This window comes from Magallana gigas, chromosome 1, assembly GCF_963853765.1.
Source record: "Magallana gigas chromosome 1, xbMagGiga1.1, whole genome shotgun sequence".
Lineage (NCBI taxonomy): Eukaryota > Metazoa > Mollusca > Bivalvia > Ostreida > Ostreidae > Magallana > Magallana gigas.
This window is the reverse complement of record NC_088853.1, coordinates 40,982,349-40,997,282: the sequence shown is the minus strand read 5'-3', so window position 1 is coordinate 40,997,282 and position 14,934 is coordinate 40,982,349. Positions and strand designations below refer to the sequence as shown.

The 14,934-nt window shown below is 31.1% G+C and overlaps 1 protein-coding gene and 1 long non-coding RNA gene across 2 annotated transcripts; one reads left to right on the top strand and one right to left on the bottom strand.

The window, feature by feature from the left end:
- The first annotated feature begins 1,328 nt into the window (after positions 1–1,328).
- Positions 1,329–6,255, top strand: LOC136274058 (uncharacterized). Its single transcript, XR_010712341.1, has 3 exons — positions 1,329–1,440; positions 3,845–3,958; positions 6,063–6,255. It is a non-coding gene; the product is annotated as an uncharacterized lncRNA (long non-coding RNA).
- Positions 6,256–11,348: 5,093 nt separating this feature from the next.
- On the bottom strand, positions 11,349–14,697 carry LOC105343511 (uncharacterized). Its single transcript, XM_011450904.4, has 5 exons — positions 14,387–14,697; positions 13,392–13,513; positions 13,067–13,149; positions 11,771–12,007; positions 11,349–11,628 (listed from the first exon to the last, which is right to left on the bottom strand). The coding sequence occupies exons 1-5, from the start codon at positions 14,441–14,443 to the stop codon at positions 11,606–11,608; spliced, it is 522 nt and encodes a 173-aa protein (XP_011449206.3). The 5' UTR covers positions 14,444–14,697; the 3' UTR covers positions 11,349–11,605.
- Positions 14,698–14,934: the final 237 nt, after the last annotated feature.

Below are 14,934 nucleotides of genomic sequence, written 5' to 3'. Positions count from 1 at the left end.
TACGTATGCATAATTGAATCATATTGAATTAGTATTGAATCATAATTAAAGACATGTTGTAGTTAGTTTGATGCTTACATGTAATAGCAATTCAAATTCTGACACGGGTTGATTTATTCTTGGTTGTAGTTTTATTAGTTGTTTCAATTTGTGGTTTTAAGTAATTCAAAAGAGATCGCTGATTTCATTTCAAATGGCATTGATTTAGATTCCAGATCGGCTTTTCTTTAAATATTCATTAATTCCATTTTCCCTAATATATGTACTTTTCTTTTACAAACAAAATTAAATAATCCACTTATTTATCTTTATATTTCTTATTAAATATTCAATGGAGGCATGGAAAGACCGTTTGGTCTAAACTCAAATCCTTTTTTTTTCTAAAAAAAAAAATTAAAAGTATAACTGTATAATTCATACTGTAGTAAGGTATAAATTATGGTATGTATCAGTATAAAATATTAAGTATGTACCTAAGAAAAGAAATTATCAACGGAATTAAAAGTAGCTCTTCGTTGTTATTATTAGTCTTTCGATCATTAAATTAATTGACTAGTATGTTTCAATATTTAATGAATAAGAATACACAAAATGGCTAAAAATATAGGGAGGGAGGACTTCAAATATGTTTTCATAAATTTAATTTCAATCAGTACTTACTCGGTTTTCCATTTTTTCGCATTTCCGCATGTATGTATTACATCAAATGTGTAATTTAGTAGCTGTTTGATATAGCTTCTCGTTTTAGAATTATGCAATGTTTAATAGTCTGACAAAAATAAATGCTGATTAATTGCACACAAAAAAAAATCAATAATAAAAGAACCGTAGAATTTCAGCATTTTGTTAGACTTTTTGTAATTTTGTAACTTTTCGGTTTCGCCAATCTCTGATTAAAAGTTTAAGCATTTATGAGGAAAAAGATAGTTGCTTAATTAAGGTATATCTGTTTAAGAAATAAGGAATGATTCTTTGAGTATTATGAGGTGATAGTTTGGTCGAAGAGTGATAAAAAAAATGAAAGCCCAAATTGCTTTATGATAATTTGATCAAGCACCGACCAAAATTATCGCCTCACAATATTCTAAAAGTGATTTCGTATTACTTATATTGATATAATTTTAAGCAATTGAACATTAAAATATTGGATAGAAATAAGCAAACCCCGCTTGCTCCCCAATTATACGACCATTGCACCACAGGGTTTCTTTTACTGTATAGTACATTGAGTTAAGGCAGGCAAAGACACTGGAAAAATGTAAATATTTATTTCGATTGTGATATTTATTGTATGTTAATTTGAATTTAGGTTATAGTCCATCACCGATATGGACAACTACTGTCTGAATGGAGGGCCAATTTCGTTTCGACCGTGTTATGGAAAGTCTATACCAAACTGTTTGTCTAGCCCAGGACCAATAATAAAGCAAAATTTGTTCAGTAAGTCAAATACTGTCTAAACATATACATATTGTAATTGTGTTGGGGCAAATTTTTGTGGATTGTGGGTGTTTTTCTTATTCGTTGAGATTTAAATTCGTAGATGCGTCGGTTTTCGATTACAGTTAAAAAGAAATCATTAAAGTAATTTGTTTTTGCCAAATTTATAAATTGGGGGCGAGTCAAAAAAATACCATGAAAATTAAGCCATTATGAATTTTATCAAATCCAATGTACTGTATTCAAGGATGTACTCGGCCTGTTCTATTTTCACCCCTGTCACCCTTGTTGTCAGTAGGCAAATTTAAAGTTGGGCCAATTTAAGACAATCTTTAAACTTCTGTGTTGATTGAAAAGAGTAACTATTATAAACTATTGTTTGGGCGAATTCAAGACGGTTTACAAGTGGCAAAAGCGAATAGTTTCAGAGTAAAAAAAATAGTGATACTAATGTTTGTAGTATCTTAAGGTATCCCACTCCTCAATGTTGTTGTATCAAGATTTTCTTGAGAAGTATATAATTGAAATCTGTAGACAAAAGAAACTTAAAATATACAAAGATAATGGGGGATCAGTATCCATCCCTCTGAGTTATGGCCCATTTAATTTGACCTTTTTGCACCTAAAATGCAATTTCATCCTTATTAGGATTTGTTGTCAGTATTTTTGATTAAGCAAACTTATTTCTTCAAATATTGTTTTTAATTATGCACAATGGTCACGCTGAATAGAGGGATTACGAAAAAAAATTGTACAAAGCTGCATAAAGTTTTTGTGACCTTTTTGCACTTAAAATAGACAATTTCTATTATAGTTACAATTTTATTTGAAATAAAAAACTTTTTGAATAGCAAGAACTTTAAAAGAATAATCCAGTTTGCCTAAATATGTATTCAGTATCATTTTGACATAATATAACATGGGGGTCAGTGATGTCAAATTTAAGATATAGGGCTTCAAAGGTAAAATTCTCGCAAAATTTGGCTTAAAAAAAATCAGACGTTCTATATATGCATGATTTTATGCTAAACGGCTATCACATTCTCAAGATTTGATTTTGTACATGTCACACAAAACCTATAAAATATGTTACAAACCTATCAAATGTTAAAAATGTGAATAATGAATAAAGTATATAAAAAAGAAAAGTATATTGAAAATTCATAAAATTGCTTGTTTCTGTCATTTTCGTCTAAAAAATCTTCCGCACGAAAAAATAGTTCCCCCAAAAACTTGTTTGTTTCTTGAATTCAAATGGATTTTCTTTATGAATGTTGTCTAATTATGAAATAATAATCTATCTGCGATGATTAAATAAATAAAATCATATTCATTTTAAATATAATGATCATCTGCGCAATGAAATCAAAACATGAGGAGTGAAATACCTTAAGTAATTTAATGCATATTTACGATACATATCATCAACAAAATCCCAAATACTAAAATTGCCCAAAAATGTTTCATTTATTAAAGGGACATGGTCACGATTTTGGTCAAATTTTATTTTTCTGTTTTTATTATTTACAATGCTTTAGGAATGCATTTCTAATGATCAAATGAAATTTGGGTGCCAGTCGTTAAGTTTTAAGCAAGATACAGGGCTCACAATTCTTCGTCATGTAAACAAGGCTCGTGCCCTGTTTTTGTTTACATTGGTTCAATATACCAGGAAAATATCTTTTTAAAGCTGGTTTCAGTATCAACAGTTTTCAAAGATAACGAGTTTTAAATTAATTAATTGATGTTTTAAAGGGGCATGGTCACGATTTTGGTCAAAAATTATTTTTTAGATTTTAATGTTTACAATGCTTAAGTAAGGCATATTTAATAGGCAACCAACATGTGAGTGTCATTTGATAAGTTATAAGCGAGTTACAGAGCTTACAATTCTTCGCTATGTAAACAAAGCGTTTGTTTACATTTCGAATGTTGATGTGAAAATTCCAGTTTTAGACCTTAAATAAATGTGTGAATCGTTAGGAACTATTTATTTATGCTTTAAATAAATAACAAGATAGACAAACCAGCTTTAAAAAGATATTTTCCTGGTATATTGAACCAATGTAAACAAAAACAGGGCACGAGCCAAATTTCATTTCATGTGCGAGGCACATAAATAATGCGTATATAGAACATTTTCATTATTATCTATGAATTTTTGGAAAGTTAAAAAAAAATGAAAACGACTTTAAATATGTGAATGTTAAGCATTAACGCCGTAATTTTGCAGCTCTGCTTGTATACTCCACAGAGACTTGTGGGTGCTATGGATTGCACAGCTCACGCCTGGGGTAATATATAGAGGTCATGCGAGGCAATTTACTTTGCGAGCAAGACTATAAAGCCCTACCTTTACCCTTACCGTTATTCTTTTTTGCCATTTTTGTTTTGTTTCACTTAGATATCAACAAATTTAAGCCCGTTCCGTACCATTGTACCGGAAAAAGATATGTGTGTGGATATTCCAGAGTCCCGATGGACAAACATGGGAACGTACAAGTAAAGTGTTGCACAGGTATATACTTAAAAACAAATTTATGCTCATTTGTTATTAGACGCAAGACGACTGCACTAGGTTTTTTGATGAAAATAGGAAAATATAACATATTTGAAGATGAAAATAGGCCATGCATTCAAACAAATAACGAAAGATGTAAAAAAAAAACCTGTAAATATTGAAGGGATCAGACGAGACTGGAAAACACCGCTAATTTTTTTTCAATATATTTGGCAACACATACTAAAGATCCTGGCCCCTACATAAAAAACTTAAAAAGGAATAGCCCTGATATGCCAATCATCAAACCGGGTTGGATATACAAGATACAAAATGCATCCTGTATACTTAAAAACAAATTTATGTTCATTTGTTATTAGACGCAAGACGACTGCACTAGGTTTTTTGATGAAAATAGGAAAACATAACATATTTGAAGACGAAAATAGGCCATGCATTCAAACAAATAACGAAAGATGTAAAAAAAAAAAACACCTGTAAATATTGAGGGGGTCAGACGAGACTGGAAAACACCGCTAATTTTTTTTCAATATATTTGGCAACACATACTATAGATCCTGGCCCCTACATAAAAAACTTAAAAAGGAATAGCCCTGATATGCCAATCATCAAACCGGGTTAGATATACAAGATACAAAATATTTAAAAAACGCCACAATGTAATTGCAAATCGGATCCCCCCACCCAAAGTAGTATTAAGGTTTATATGTAGATAAAAAGACATACAAAAGCTGATATATCCACACGTCACATTAATGGTTTATCATTTTTCAATAATAATAACTATTTTATCACTACGGCAACTTTATTTTACTACAGTGTATATCTGAATAATCTCTCTTTTTTCTAACTGATTTTTTTTAATAATATCCAATGAAACACGAACAACAAAAAGAATTACTGAAATCGACAAAAAAAAATGCATTAAAAATCTTTAAAACAGATATGTCCTTATCTTGTGCTGTACTGTGTAATCATTTACTGTTAAAGCATAAATCAAATAGACAGTGGAGAGAGAGAGAGAGAGAGAGAGAGAGAGAGAGAGAGAGAGAGAGAGAGAGAGAGAGAGAGAGAGAGAGAGAGAGAGAGAGGGGGGATTGGCACTTTTGAGAAGAAAATGGAAAATTATTAGAGTGAACATTCGGTTTTACTTAAGCCAATCATATATCCATCTAGGATCTATTTTGTTGTTGTAAGAGGTGAATATTTGTGGTCATTTCTTTTTAGACTATACAAATTATCATTAGAATGTACGAAAACTTAAAATAAACATAATATATAGGAAATATTGAGATTTTAAACCTAAAATATTTGGATTTTTTCTTTAGCTACATTATATAAATACCTTTCTAAATTATACAGTAGATTTAATGAATAAATTGTTGACCTCTTCCTTTTTCAATGTTTGGAAAATCGGAGTATACAATATGACTTCAACGTGTTCCTGTCTAAATGAATGGAATACGTTAGTTGTTTACATGTATACATATATATTTTTCTGGTTCATTCGCACAACTTATATTGCATTAATTTTGTTACATAAATTAAATAAAAGAAATGCATGTGCATGTATCAATTATATATAATTGAGCGTAACTTTCTACACTAGAACATGCATTTTGTCCAAATAGATATTAAGTAACATTCGAAACTGAAATGCAGATATATTGTACTTTGTTGTAAACATTTGAAAACAATTTCCTCTTGTATATTATTTCTAGTGCATTCTTTCTAATATCTTTGAAAATAAGGGGATTAATAAAATTGTCACTGTATTGTTTACTGTTTACAGCTCTTGATGTCGACAGAAAAAGCTTTTGCTACTTTAAGTGGAGAGTCTTTTGTTGTAATATATTTAGCAGTGGCAAATTGTAAAAATGTGGTCAACTTCAATGTATGAAAATGTAAACATAAATACTGGTTATGTAACTTTTACTCTCCAGTTCTTCGTTCTTCGTTCGACGAATGTACTGCTTTTTCGTTCAAACTTCATTTGCTGTATTATTATCTAACAGTATTATAAGAGAGAGATAGCTTCAATGAATAAAAGTGTGAATGAAATAACGTTCCTGTACATTAATTTTTATATCTATGTTTACAGCTGTAGGAGCGACCTATGACGAAAGAGAGTGCGTCCACTATTTCCGGGTTGAGAGTCCAAAATACCCTTCTTAACAAAATCCGGATACCTCGTAGTCGGTTCAACGCCTCTGAGTCTTCCTAAAAAGTAAATATATTTGGTTACTATATATAGCTTAGCTTTTGTGTGTACGAGATCAACGCCAGTCTGATTATTAATTTTGTGTCCATATTGTTATGTTTGCATTTTGATTAAGCAAATATTATAAGATCATTACACTTATATTCATCTTCTGGAAATGTAAGTAAATCCCTCTTAGTCATTCCATCATCAGCTCTCTCCACACTTAAATGATTATACATTTTGTTAAAAAATATAACAAATCTTCACAAACTTTATAATGTTAAATGATTTTGTGATGTCTTTTGTCTCTTTCTTACAGCAAAGTTGGAATTTATAATAAAGAATGTCTTTTTCGGAATGTGCGCTACTAATAATTTTGAGGACCATGGTGAATTACAATGAAATGAAAAAATAAACACCATTAAAAATGCAACTTAGTTTTTTTTCTGCGTCGATTGATTTGGTTGTTTGTTGGTGTTTTCTAGGAAATAAGAAATGATTCTTTGAGCATTATAAGGTGATCAAATACAGTCGGGCGTGATGCCACGAACTTATTGCGTGGACCCTGAGGAAAATATATAAGCGAGGTTAAACCGGATGCACTGGGGACAAGTATTCCTTTTAAAGGAATGATCGGCAATAATGATATATTGATAGCTAGAAGCAATCAACATGATCAGTTTGATGTAGAATAATTAAAAAAGTACTGTATTTTTACAAAATATAGAATATTTTGAATCTGTGCATCCATAATTTCATCATTATAAACCGTCAACAAATTTAATTTTGAAATAAATTTGGGGAAAGCCATTCGTAAACTCCTTGTCTAGTTTTATATTTTTGTCCCCCGCCGCAACGCCGCAGCGGGGACATAGAAATGCCGGGCGTCCGTCCGTGGGTCCGTGTGTCCTTGTGTCCGTGCGTCCATGTTTCCGTCCGTCACACTTTTTTGTAAGCGCTCTCATGCCTACAAATTTTGACGGATTTTCATTAATACCAAATGTTTATACTATTTATACTTTGGTCAAGTTCGAAAATCAGCATTGGTTGATACTTTTTGTTGGAGTTATGGGACTTTGACCTCAATATTGACTCCGTTTTATCCAAAAATTGACCTTGTAAGCGCTCTCATGCCTACAAATTTTGACGGATTTACATGAAATTCATACCAAATGTTTATACCACTAATACCTTGGTCAAGTTCCTAAATCAGCCTTGGTCGATACTAGTATACTGCTTGACCGGTGGGGGGCCCAGGAATTCTATTCTTGTTAACGTAATTATTAAATGTTAATGTATCTTCTTCTTCTTCTTCAGAATACTGAGTAGGGCTCTTCAAAGAGCATTAACACGTATACAAAGAAAAAGTTGTATTAAAATTATTTAATGCGACTGAAAAACATTGAATGCCATCATAACTTGCTATTGAGGTCGCATTATAACGTAACCTTGTTTATAAATCAAACTGTATTCCTAGCTACTATTATGCAACATCAATAGATCGAGGTCAGTTCATGGAGCATCTTCTTATGATTGAGGTCAGTTCATCGAGGTCAACTGATCGAAATTCTTACGCGTGAGATAAATGTGCATTCTTGAATTAACAGGTCGAACTGTATTTTATGTATGTTTGCATCTCTTAAGGTGAATGCATTGAAATAAAACTGAGTAAAATGTTACATAAATACTAAACGAAACTTCAAGTTTTTATAAGAACTACTTATGGAAGCGGAATGTGTGCGCACGTGGAAGCATTTGCCGGATGCCTCATATGGACACAACAGTGATCGGCCGAAGCCGATCACAAAAATTCAGCTTGTGCATGAGCTAATCTGGTTCCTGCGTGACAATATGGGCATCTAAGGGAACCAGGCTAGCAAACATGTATCTGAATCGGGATCGGGACTTCATGCCATATGCACATGTTCAAAGGCGCTGTATTTGAAAAGTTGTCGGTGAACAGTACATACATGTAAACAAACTGAATTATTTCTTTGAAAGAAATGATAGACATTTGATATGAATTGTCAGCATCATGGAATACGTTAATGTTATGTCGAAACTACCACATGCATTTGATATATAAATCGCGATATTTTGTTGTGTTCCGAAATAGCTTAACTATATACTAGACGAGGCTAGTGTACTTCCCATATAAAACAATTGCACATTTAAGCATGGTTTAATAATTATGTGACTGTATATAATATATCATTGAATAATTATGTCACTGTATGAAAGTTTAAATCTTAAGAGAAACGCATCAAAATACGAAATCAATTTACAAAGTCAACGAAGTAGTACGCAAATAGTGAAAAAGGTCAGAGATATACGTGATACCACGTACATATACAGTGGTTAAAGGCACACAATCCAGGCTTGCTACTATAATATTAATTAACCATAAAACTTTTGGAATTACAGGTCTCCCAGGTAGATGTCTTTATATAAAAGCAGGGAGCTAGAGTGAGTGGAATCTTTGATAATCTTAGGGCTTTCGCGTTTCCGTTAGAAATACATGCATGTGGTCCACGTATTGCAGTCCTTTTTTAAAGGACAGCATCTTGTAATACTTTAATTTTTAGTTATAATACGATTAAATTTAAATGCTAAAGAAAACTATCCACGATTTAAGCTAAACATTTCAACATTTTTTTTAATGTCTTAAATGATTAATATTTGTGGTTTTCATATTTCACAATATTTCACGAAAAATATCTAGTTATCAGCAAGACTCAGAGTTAAAAAAAATTTGAATAGAAAATAAAGCCCGAGTCATCACCTATAGACATTTTCTTTGTCACAAGTTCTGCAATGGTTTGGTGATTTTTATTTAATGCCGATAGGGAAACATATTTAAAGTTCAATTGTACTAAATGACATGTTCTCCAATTTTAGTTTTATTTCATTTGTGCAAATATTTATAAAATAAATTAAGCTGCACATATTTAGCAACATCTTACACTATTTTCTTTTCATTTCTACTTATTTTCATTTGAAATGTAAATGACACATGCAGACATCTGATAAATGTCAACTTAACACGTGAATAAAGAATAATATCATCAAGTGGAACTATTACCACGTGATGATGACACCATTGTGCTTATAATGTCATTGTGCAAACATATCGGCTTTATAAAATGTTTTATCAAAAATAGCTGGTTGATAATGTATTGATTACAATCATTTAATTTTAATTCTTTAGAATATTTTTTTCTATAAACTGGTATGGTAATGTTGAGGAAAGAATGGTAAAAGGTATGAAATAAGGATAGATAGATAGATAGATAGATAGATAGATAGATAGATAGATAGATAGATAGATAGATAGATAGATAGATAGATAGATAGTTGGATAGATGGATAGATAGATAGATAGATAAATAGATAGATAGATAGATAGATAGATAGATAGATAGATAGATAGATAGATAGATAGATAGATAGATAGATAGATAGATAGATAGATAGATAGATAGATAGATAGATAGATAGATAGATAGATGGACGGACATATATAATTTTCTTATCAGTTCCTGTGCCCGTACAGATGTGTTTTTAAAAACATAATTAAAATTTGTCCATGCCTGCATCCTAAACCAGAGCCTTTGTCCGATTAGGTCACAAAAACTTAATTAAACAAATGAGATTTTCAGAATATTGTTGAAATATTAAATAATGTATTTCCAAGGTTTAAATATTAAACATGATCTTCATCGGAGGATTTTTCAGAAATACCACGCAGTTATGAAATTCCTTCAGTTTAACTAAATTAAATTATTTCGAGTTTTCTTTCTCTCTAGCAGAGTCTTCGTTCAAAGTATCAAAATAGAACCCTAATACATGTCAAGATATTTCACGAATGCCAGCTAGAAACTTTCGCGAGGGGGGGGGGGTTATTTTAAAACATACGGTTTACTACGGCCATTGTCTAAGTTTGCTAAAATTCCTTCAATTTTATCTCTTTTATATATTTAAAAAAGATTGTTTCAACTAGAACCATTATAACCTTTTTTGTCTTAAGCTTGAACAAAAAAGTACTGTAAGAGCTTTTCGACCTTGTTTCATTGAAATGTCTGAAAAAATCATATTTAACTTTTTTTCTCAAATTCTTCAACGACTTGGTATAACCAGTTGCCTGAATAAGAACTTATAAGGAATGCAACGTTAAAGAAAGAAAATTCCAGAAGGGAAGGTATACTTTACATTTCTTAAAAAATATTCTCGAAAAATCATATCAAATCAAGCTTGCATTTTCAGACACAAAATTTAGTTTGCCTGGAGTATTTATTTTGTACATTCTTTGAGCAAAGCACGATAATTTTTTCTCATCAAAATTTTGAAGTTTAAAAAAGTTGTAATATTGAGACTTTAAAAAGCTTTTAAGGTAGTTGAAAATGGCCCCTTGGACAATAATTTTGTATTGTACCTTTTATTTAGATCTACAAACAGAACGATTGTAAAAATTGGACGAAAACTTAAATAGTTAAAGCTATAGGGGTGTTTTCAATGTTGCCCCTAGCAGATCCTTTATGGGTTTTTTTTCGAATTGTCTGCCTAAACCTTTTCAGTCTGCGTAATGTATATGTTATTATACAAATCACATATTTTAATATTTATTTGAACACTTTTTGAGTAAAAGAACGACAGGAGATTTTGGTTAACATTGGAAACTCATAGACAATTTCCATCATCTCATAAAACCGTAAGTACTCAATATTTTTTTTATTTGATATTTAGAATGCATGTTAACTACTGCTATCTTAATAATATCTAGACGTCATATTTAGATTTTAAGGTCTTTTGAGTTTTTAGTTATTTCATCCCCCTTTTCTTAAGTTTGAGCCAAAGTATCTCATAAACGATGCCTACATCAACAGTGCGGTAGGGCAAGACAATATACATCTATTTCTAAAATTTGAATGCTCTACTTTAAAAAGTAAGCAAAATATTGCGTTTCATTCAATTTTGAGTGTTTTTCTTTCGTACGCTTGCCATAGGTAATTGCTTTAAGACTTTTGCATGATTGTTTCAATATTTTCTTTCCGTTTTGAAAAAAAAAATGCTTACATTAATCCTGTCGGGAATACTAATTAAAAAGACAAAACACAATAGGTTTTACGAGCAAAAGTCAAAAAGCCCTATTGATTACACGTACATATGTTAACAACAATACATGTATAAGGTAATAGTTTATTTATTTACTATGCATATATTGATAAATTAAAATAAAGCAACCAGGAAACAAATTATATTTCTAAAAATCTGTTACAACATGATTACAACTTACATTTTGAATAAATATCCATGAATAATTTCCCATCACCATTCACTATCTACAGAAATACATTTACAAATATTCATGTGGTTACAAAAAAATAAACATATCATCTGACCACATCTATTCCAATGAAAAAAGAACAGGACATCATCGATCATTATTTTCTTTTTGGTTGGCAAACTGAAAGAAAAACAAAGTGTGTTTTAATAAATATACGCGTCTTGAACAAAGCTGATTATTTGCATGGATTAAATGTTTGACCAATACAGTGTTCCGACGTTAAAAAAAAATGAGAGAAATCATCACCTTTCAAAATACATACCAGATAAATTATTTTTCGGTAAAATAGTGATGCCCATTCCTAATAGATCGTTGTGAATTTGCAATAATGTTTCGTCAGCAGGAGTTTTCGTTTGAAGAAGAACAACGTAGTGGGTTTCTACGCTAGGGACACAACCGCCATCTGTCGTGTTATAGAAGTTTTTGTTATCGACTTTCACTATCTGATAAGGCTCCGTTGGCGAGTTCTTGTGCATCAGCTTTAAATCGCTCATATGACCTGTTCAAAAATATGACACACTAAATGGCTTAACTGTGGAATCATTTAAATTCAAGGGGGCCAATTTTCGTGGATGTTGTTGGCATTTTGCTTATTCGTGAGGATGTAATTTCGTGGGTGTGCTGGTTTTCAGTGTAAGTAAGAAAACTAACTCTTACAAAAAATTTTTTCATGGAGGACATAAATTCAAGGGGGAGGTCTACACACGGAAAACAAAGGAAACTGAGCCACTACGAATAATAATGATTCCACAGTATTTAAAATTACATACAGTTTACCGTGATGAACTTAAAAACATTTCATTTTATACACTGTCGTATCATAATTTAAATCCTTCTTTACAAATGATAGCTGAAATTACTTAGAATATATTACTTTAAAAACTTAAATTGTAGTTTTAATGTAGCTTTATATAAGCTGTCTTGAAATACGATAAAAGCCACAAAACTTAATTGTGGTCATTATCATGTTGCTATGTTTGTAATATTACTCTGCAAAAAAATTTGATTGTTAATTGCTTTTTAATCTACATTTTAATATTTCATTTTTCATAGCTGACTTCAACATGAAAGAATCTGACATTCTGCAATCATTGTATCATCTACACCTACATTTTAAAATTCAGGGTCCGGTCTATAAATTGCAAATATCGGTCAACTGTAGGATTTCTTGCAGCAAATTAATTAATCTAAAGCACAAAAACCACATCCAGTGCCGGTGCATTTACATAAATCAAGCAAGTTATTCTACATTGATAATTAAACGCGTTTCCTCTCGAGATAAAATACCTTTGTTTGAATAAGAAATAAATAAGCAAGAGTTACATCTGATGCATGATAATCTACAAAGAAAACAGCAATGGTTTTGTTGCTATAGTTATTTCGTTCTAAACATAATGAAGGTTACGAAATCAACGTTAATTTGTTAAGATATTCAGAACTGCATTCATATTAAAATATTTATCAGTTTTGTCATCACGTCCCCTCCAAAAAAACAGTACTAAATAAGATTATCGAATTAGTCTTGGTTCAAGGATCTTAAATATAATTAAATACATACATTTATTGAGGAACTTTTTGAAAGTCTTAGGACGTGTAATGTCCATTTTTAGTTGAATTGGTCCCACCTTATAGCAAGAAGTCCTGCATGAAAACAAAATAAAAGATATTTAGTGTACATGGTTTTATTAACCTAACGGTACTATAACTATTCAATAATCTCGTATAATTAACGTTCTTTTCTGAGACAGTGACTTACAATGGAAACTGTGGTCGATAAACTATATTCCCATAATATATTGGTGTTGATGAATCCACTGTATGCGTATTTTAAAACTTTTCGATTTAGCCATTAACTACAAATAAGATGAAAGACAGTCTCTCACCCGCTGTATCTCGTCTCAAACCTCTGCTCCGTTCCATCAGGACTCACGACTTTGTCCATGAATATGATTTTATCTTCAGACTCGGGTTGTCCCGTGAGAAAATGGTACCAAAGCCCCTCACACTAAATTAAACACAGATAATTAATAAGCATTACAGTTTGCATGTAGTAATTCAATACCGAAAGCTTATGAATCCCTAAGCTTCATAAAAGGAATACATATATTTTTGATGTATTTAAATCTGTATATTTTAATGATTGTTCAAGGTTGGTTTCAAAACGTCGTCTAAAATAATCGACGATCTCTTGGCGTTTGACATATTCAATCAACCACAGCAAATAGAGAAAGTACTAAATATTTCACGAGTATGGTGTGTTGTAATTCACAAAAGTACAAGTTGAATTCGGAGCTAACAAGTTTACAATCAATTATTCACATGCAATGTCCTTTAAGTCTTATGCATTTAATATTGATAACAAATAACCTTAACCTGTGACACTAATGCACTTCATCGGTTTTTAATTCGATATTTATTGGTACTTGATAGCACACTATTCGTCAAAACAATATATGAAAATAAATAATTGTGAGTCAAAGAAGTTTTACTTTACGAAATGAGTATTATTAACTTAACAAGAATTTGGATAAGTATCGATACATTTTTATTTTCATAAGATAATGTTTGAATTTTAACACTGGTAAATTGTGAAAAGCATTATTTTTCAGTGAACATTTGTGTAAAACTATTATCATAGTCATGTAATAATACCCAATTGAGAATTAAAGAATGCCTGCACTTACATAAAATGATAAATATGTTTTATTTTAATTCGAATATTTGATACATTGTATTGTCGTCAATAAATGATATGTTATCCAGCATTATTATCGATACATTTAATAAATTTTGTCTTCGAAGAATTATATCTTTCACCCTAAGAAATAAACAAAAAATATCGAGATACTTTAAATGCGACTAAGGCTTTAGTACATACCGTTTGCACCAATATAACGTAGAAAAAAATCGTTGAGAATATCTTGCAGTGCACCATTGTTTCTTATTTCTTGATGCAAGATTAATCCGTACAGTTGGTCACAAGCTTGTGGTCTAGACAATCCGCGTTCTAGATTGCAAATCTCGCCGCAGGTTTATATATGTATGTTCCTACGTAATGTCCCACAGGTGTCAACATGGGATACCTTTGGATAAAAGAAAGAAGTTCCTGTATATGCAAAAACACACATATCATAAATTGGTCTCTGCGATAAATAGGTTTTCGATTACGTAAATGTCCAGTTATATATGTCCAGGTGTATGGGGTTGCAGGTTGGGTTATACTTTTTTTCCCTTTTGATATATGTACTAATTACAGGTGTAAAAATTGCTTGTCATCAAGATGATATGACATGCCTTTTTTTTTTGATAGTCAAGGACACTTTGTGGTTTCGGTAGGGCAACTGTTTACAATTAGATTCAAAGACATTAGAAATAAAATACGAATTATCTAACATTTTCAGTACTATGTCAAAAGTGTAAATGAAA

Excerpts from the sequence above, each read along its gene's own strand:
- LOC105343511 (XM_011450904.4), bottom strand. The coding sequence starts at position 14,443 with ATGGTGCACTGCAAGATATTCTCAACGATTTTTTTCTACGTTATATTG. Across the intron at positions 13,514-14,386 it reads ACGTTATATTGGTGCAAACG|TGTGAGGGGCTTTGGTACCA; the intron begins GTATGTACTAAA and ends TGTTTAATTTAG. Across the intron at positions 11,629-11,770 it reads ACCGAAAAATAATTTATCTG|TTTGCCAACCAAAAAGAAAA; the intron begins GTATGTATTTTG and ends TTTTTCTTTCAG.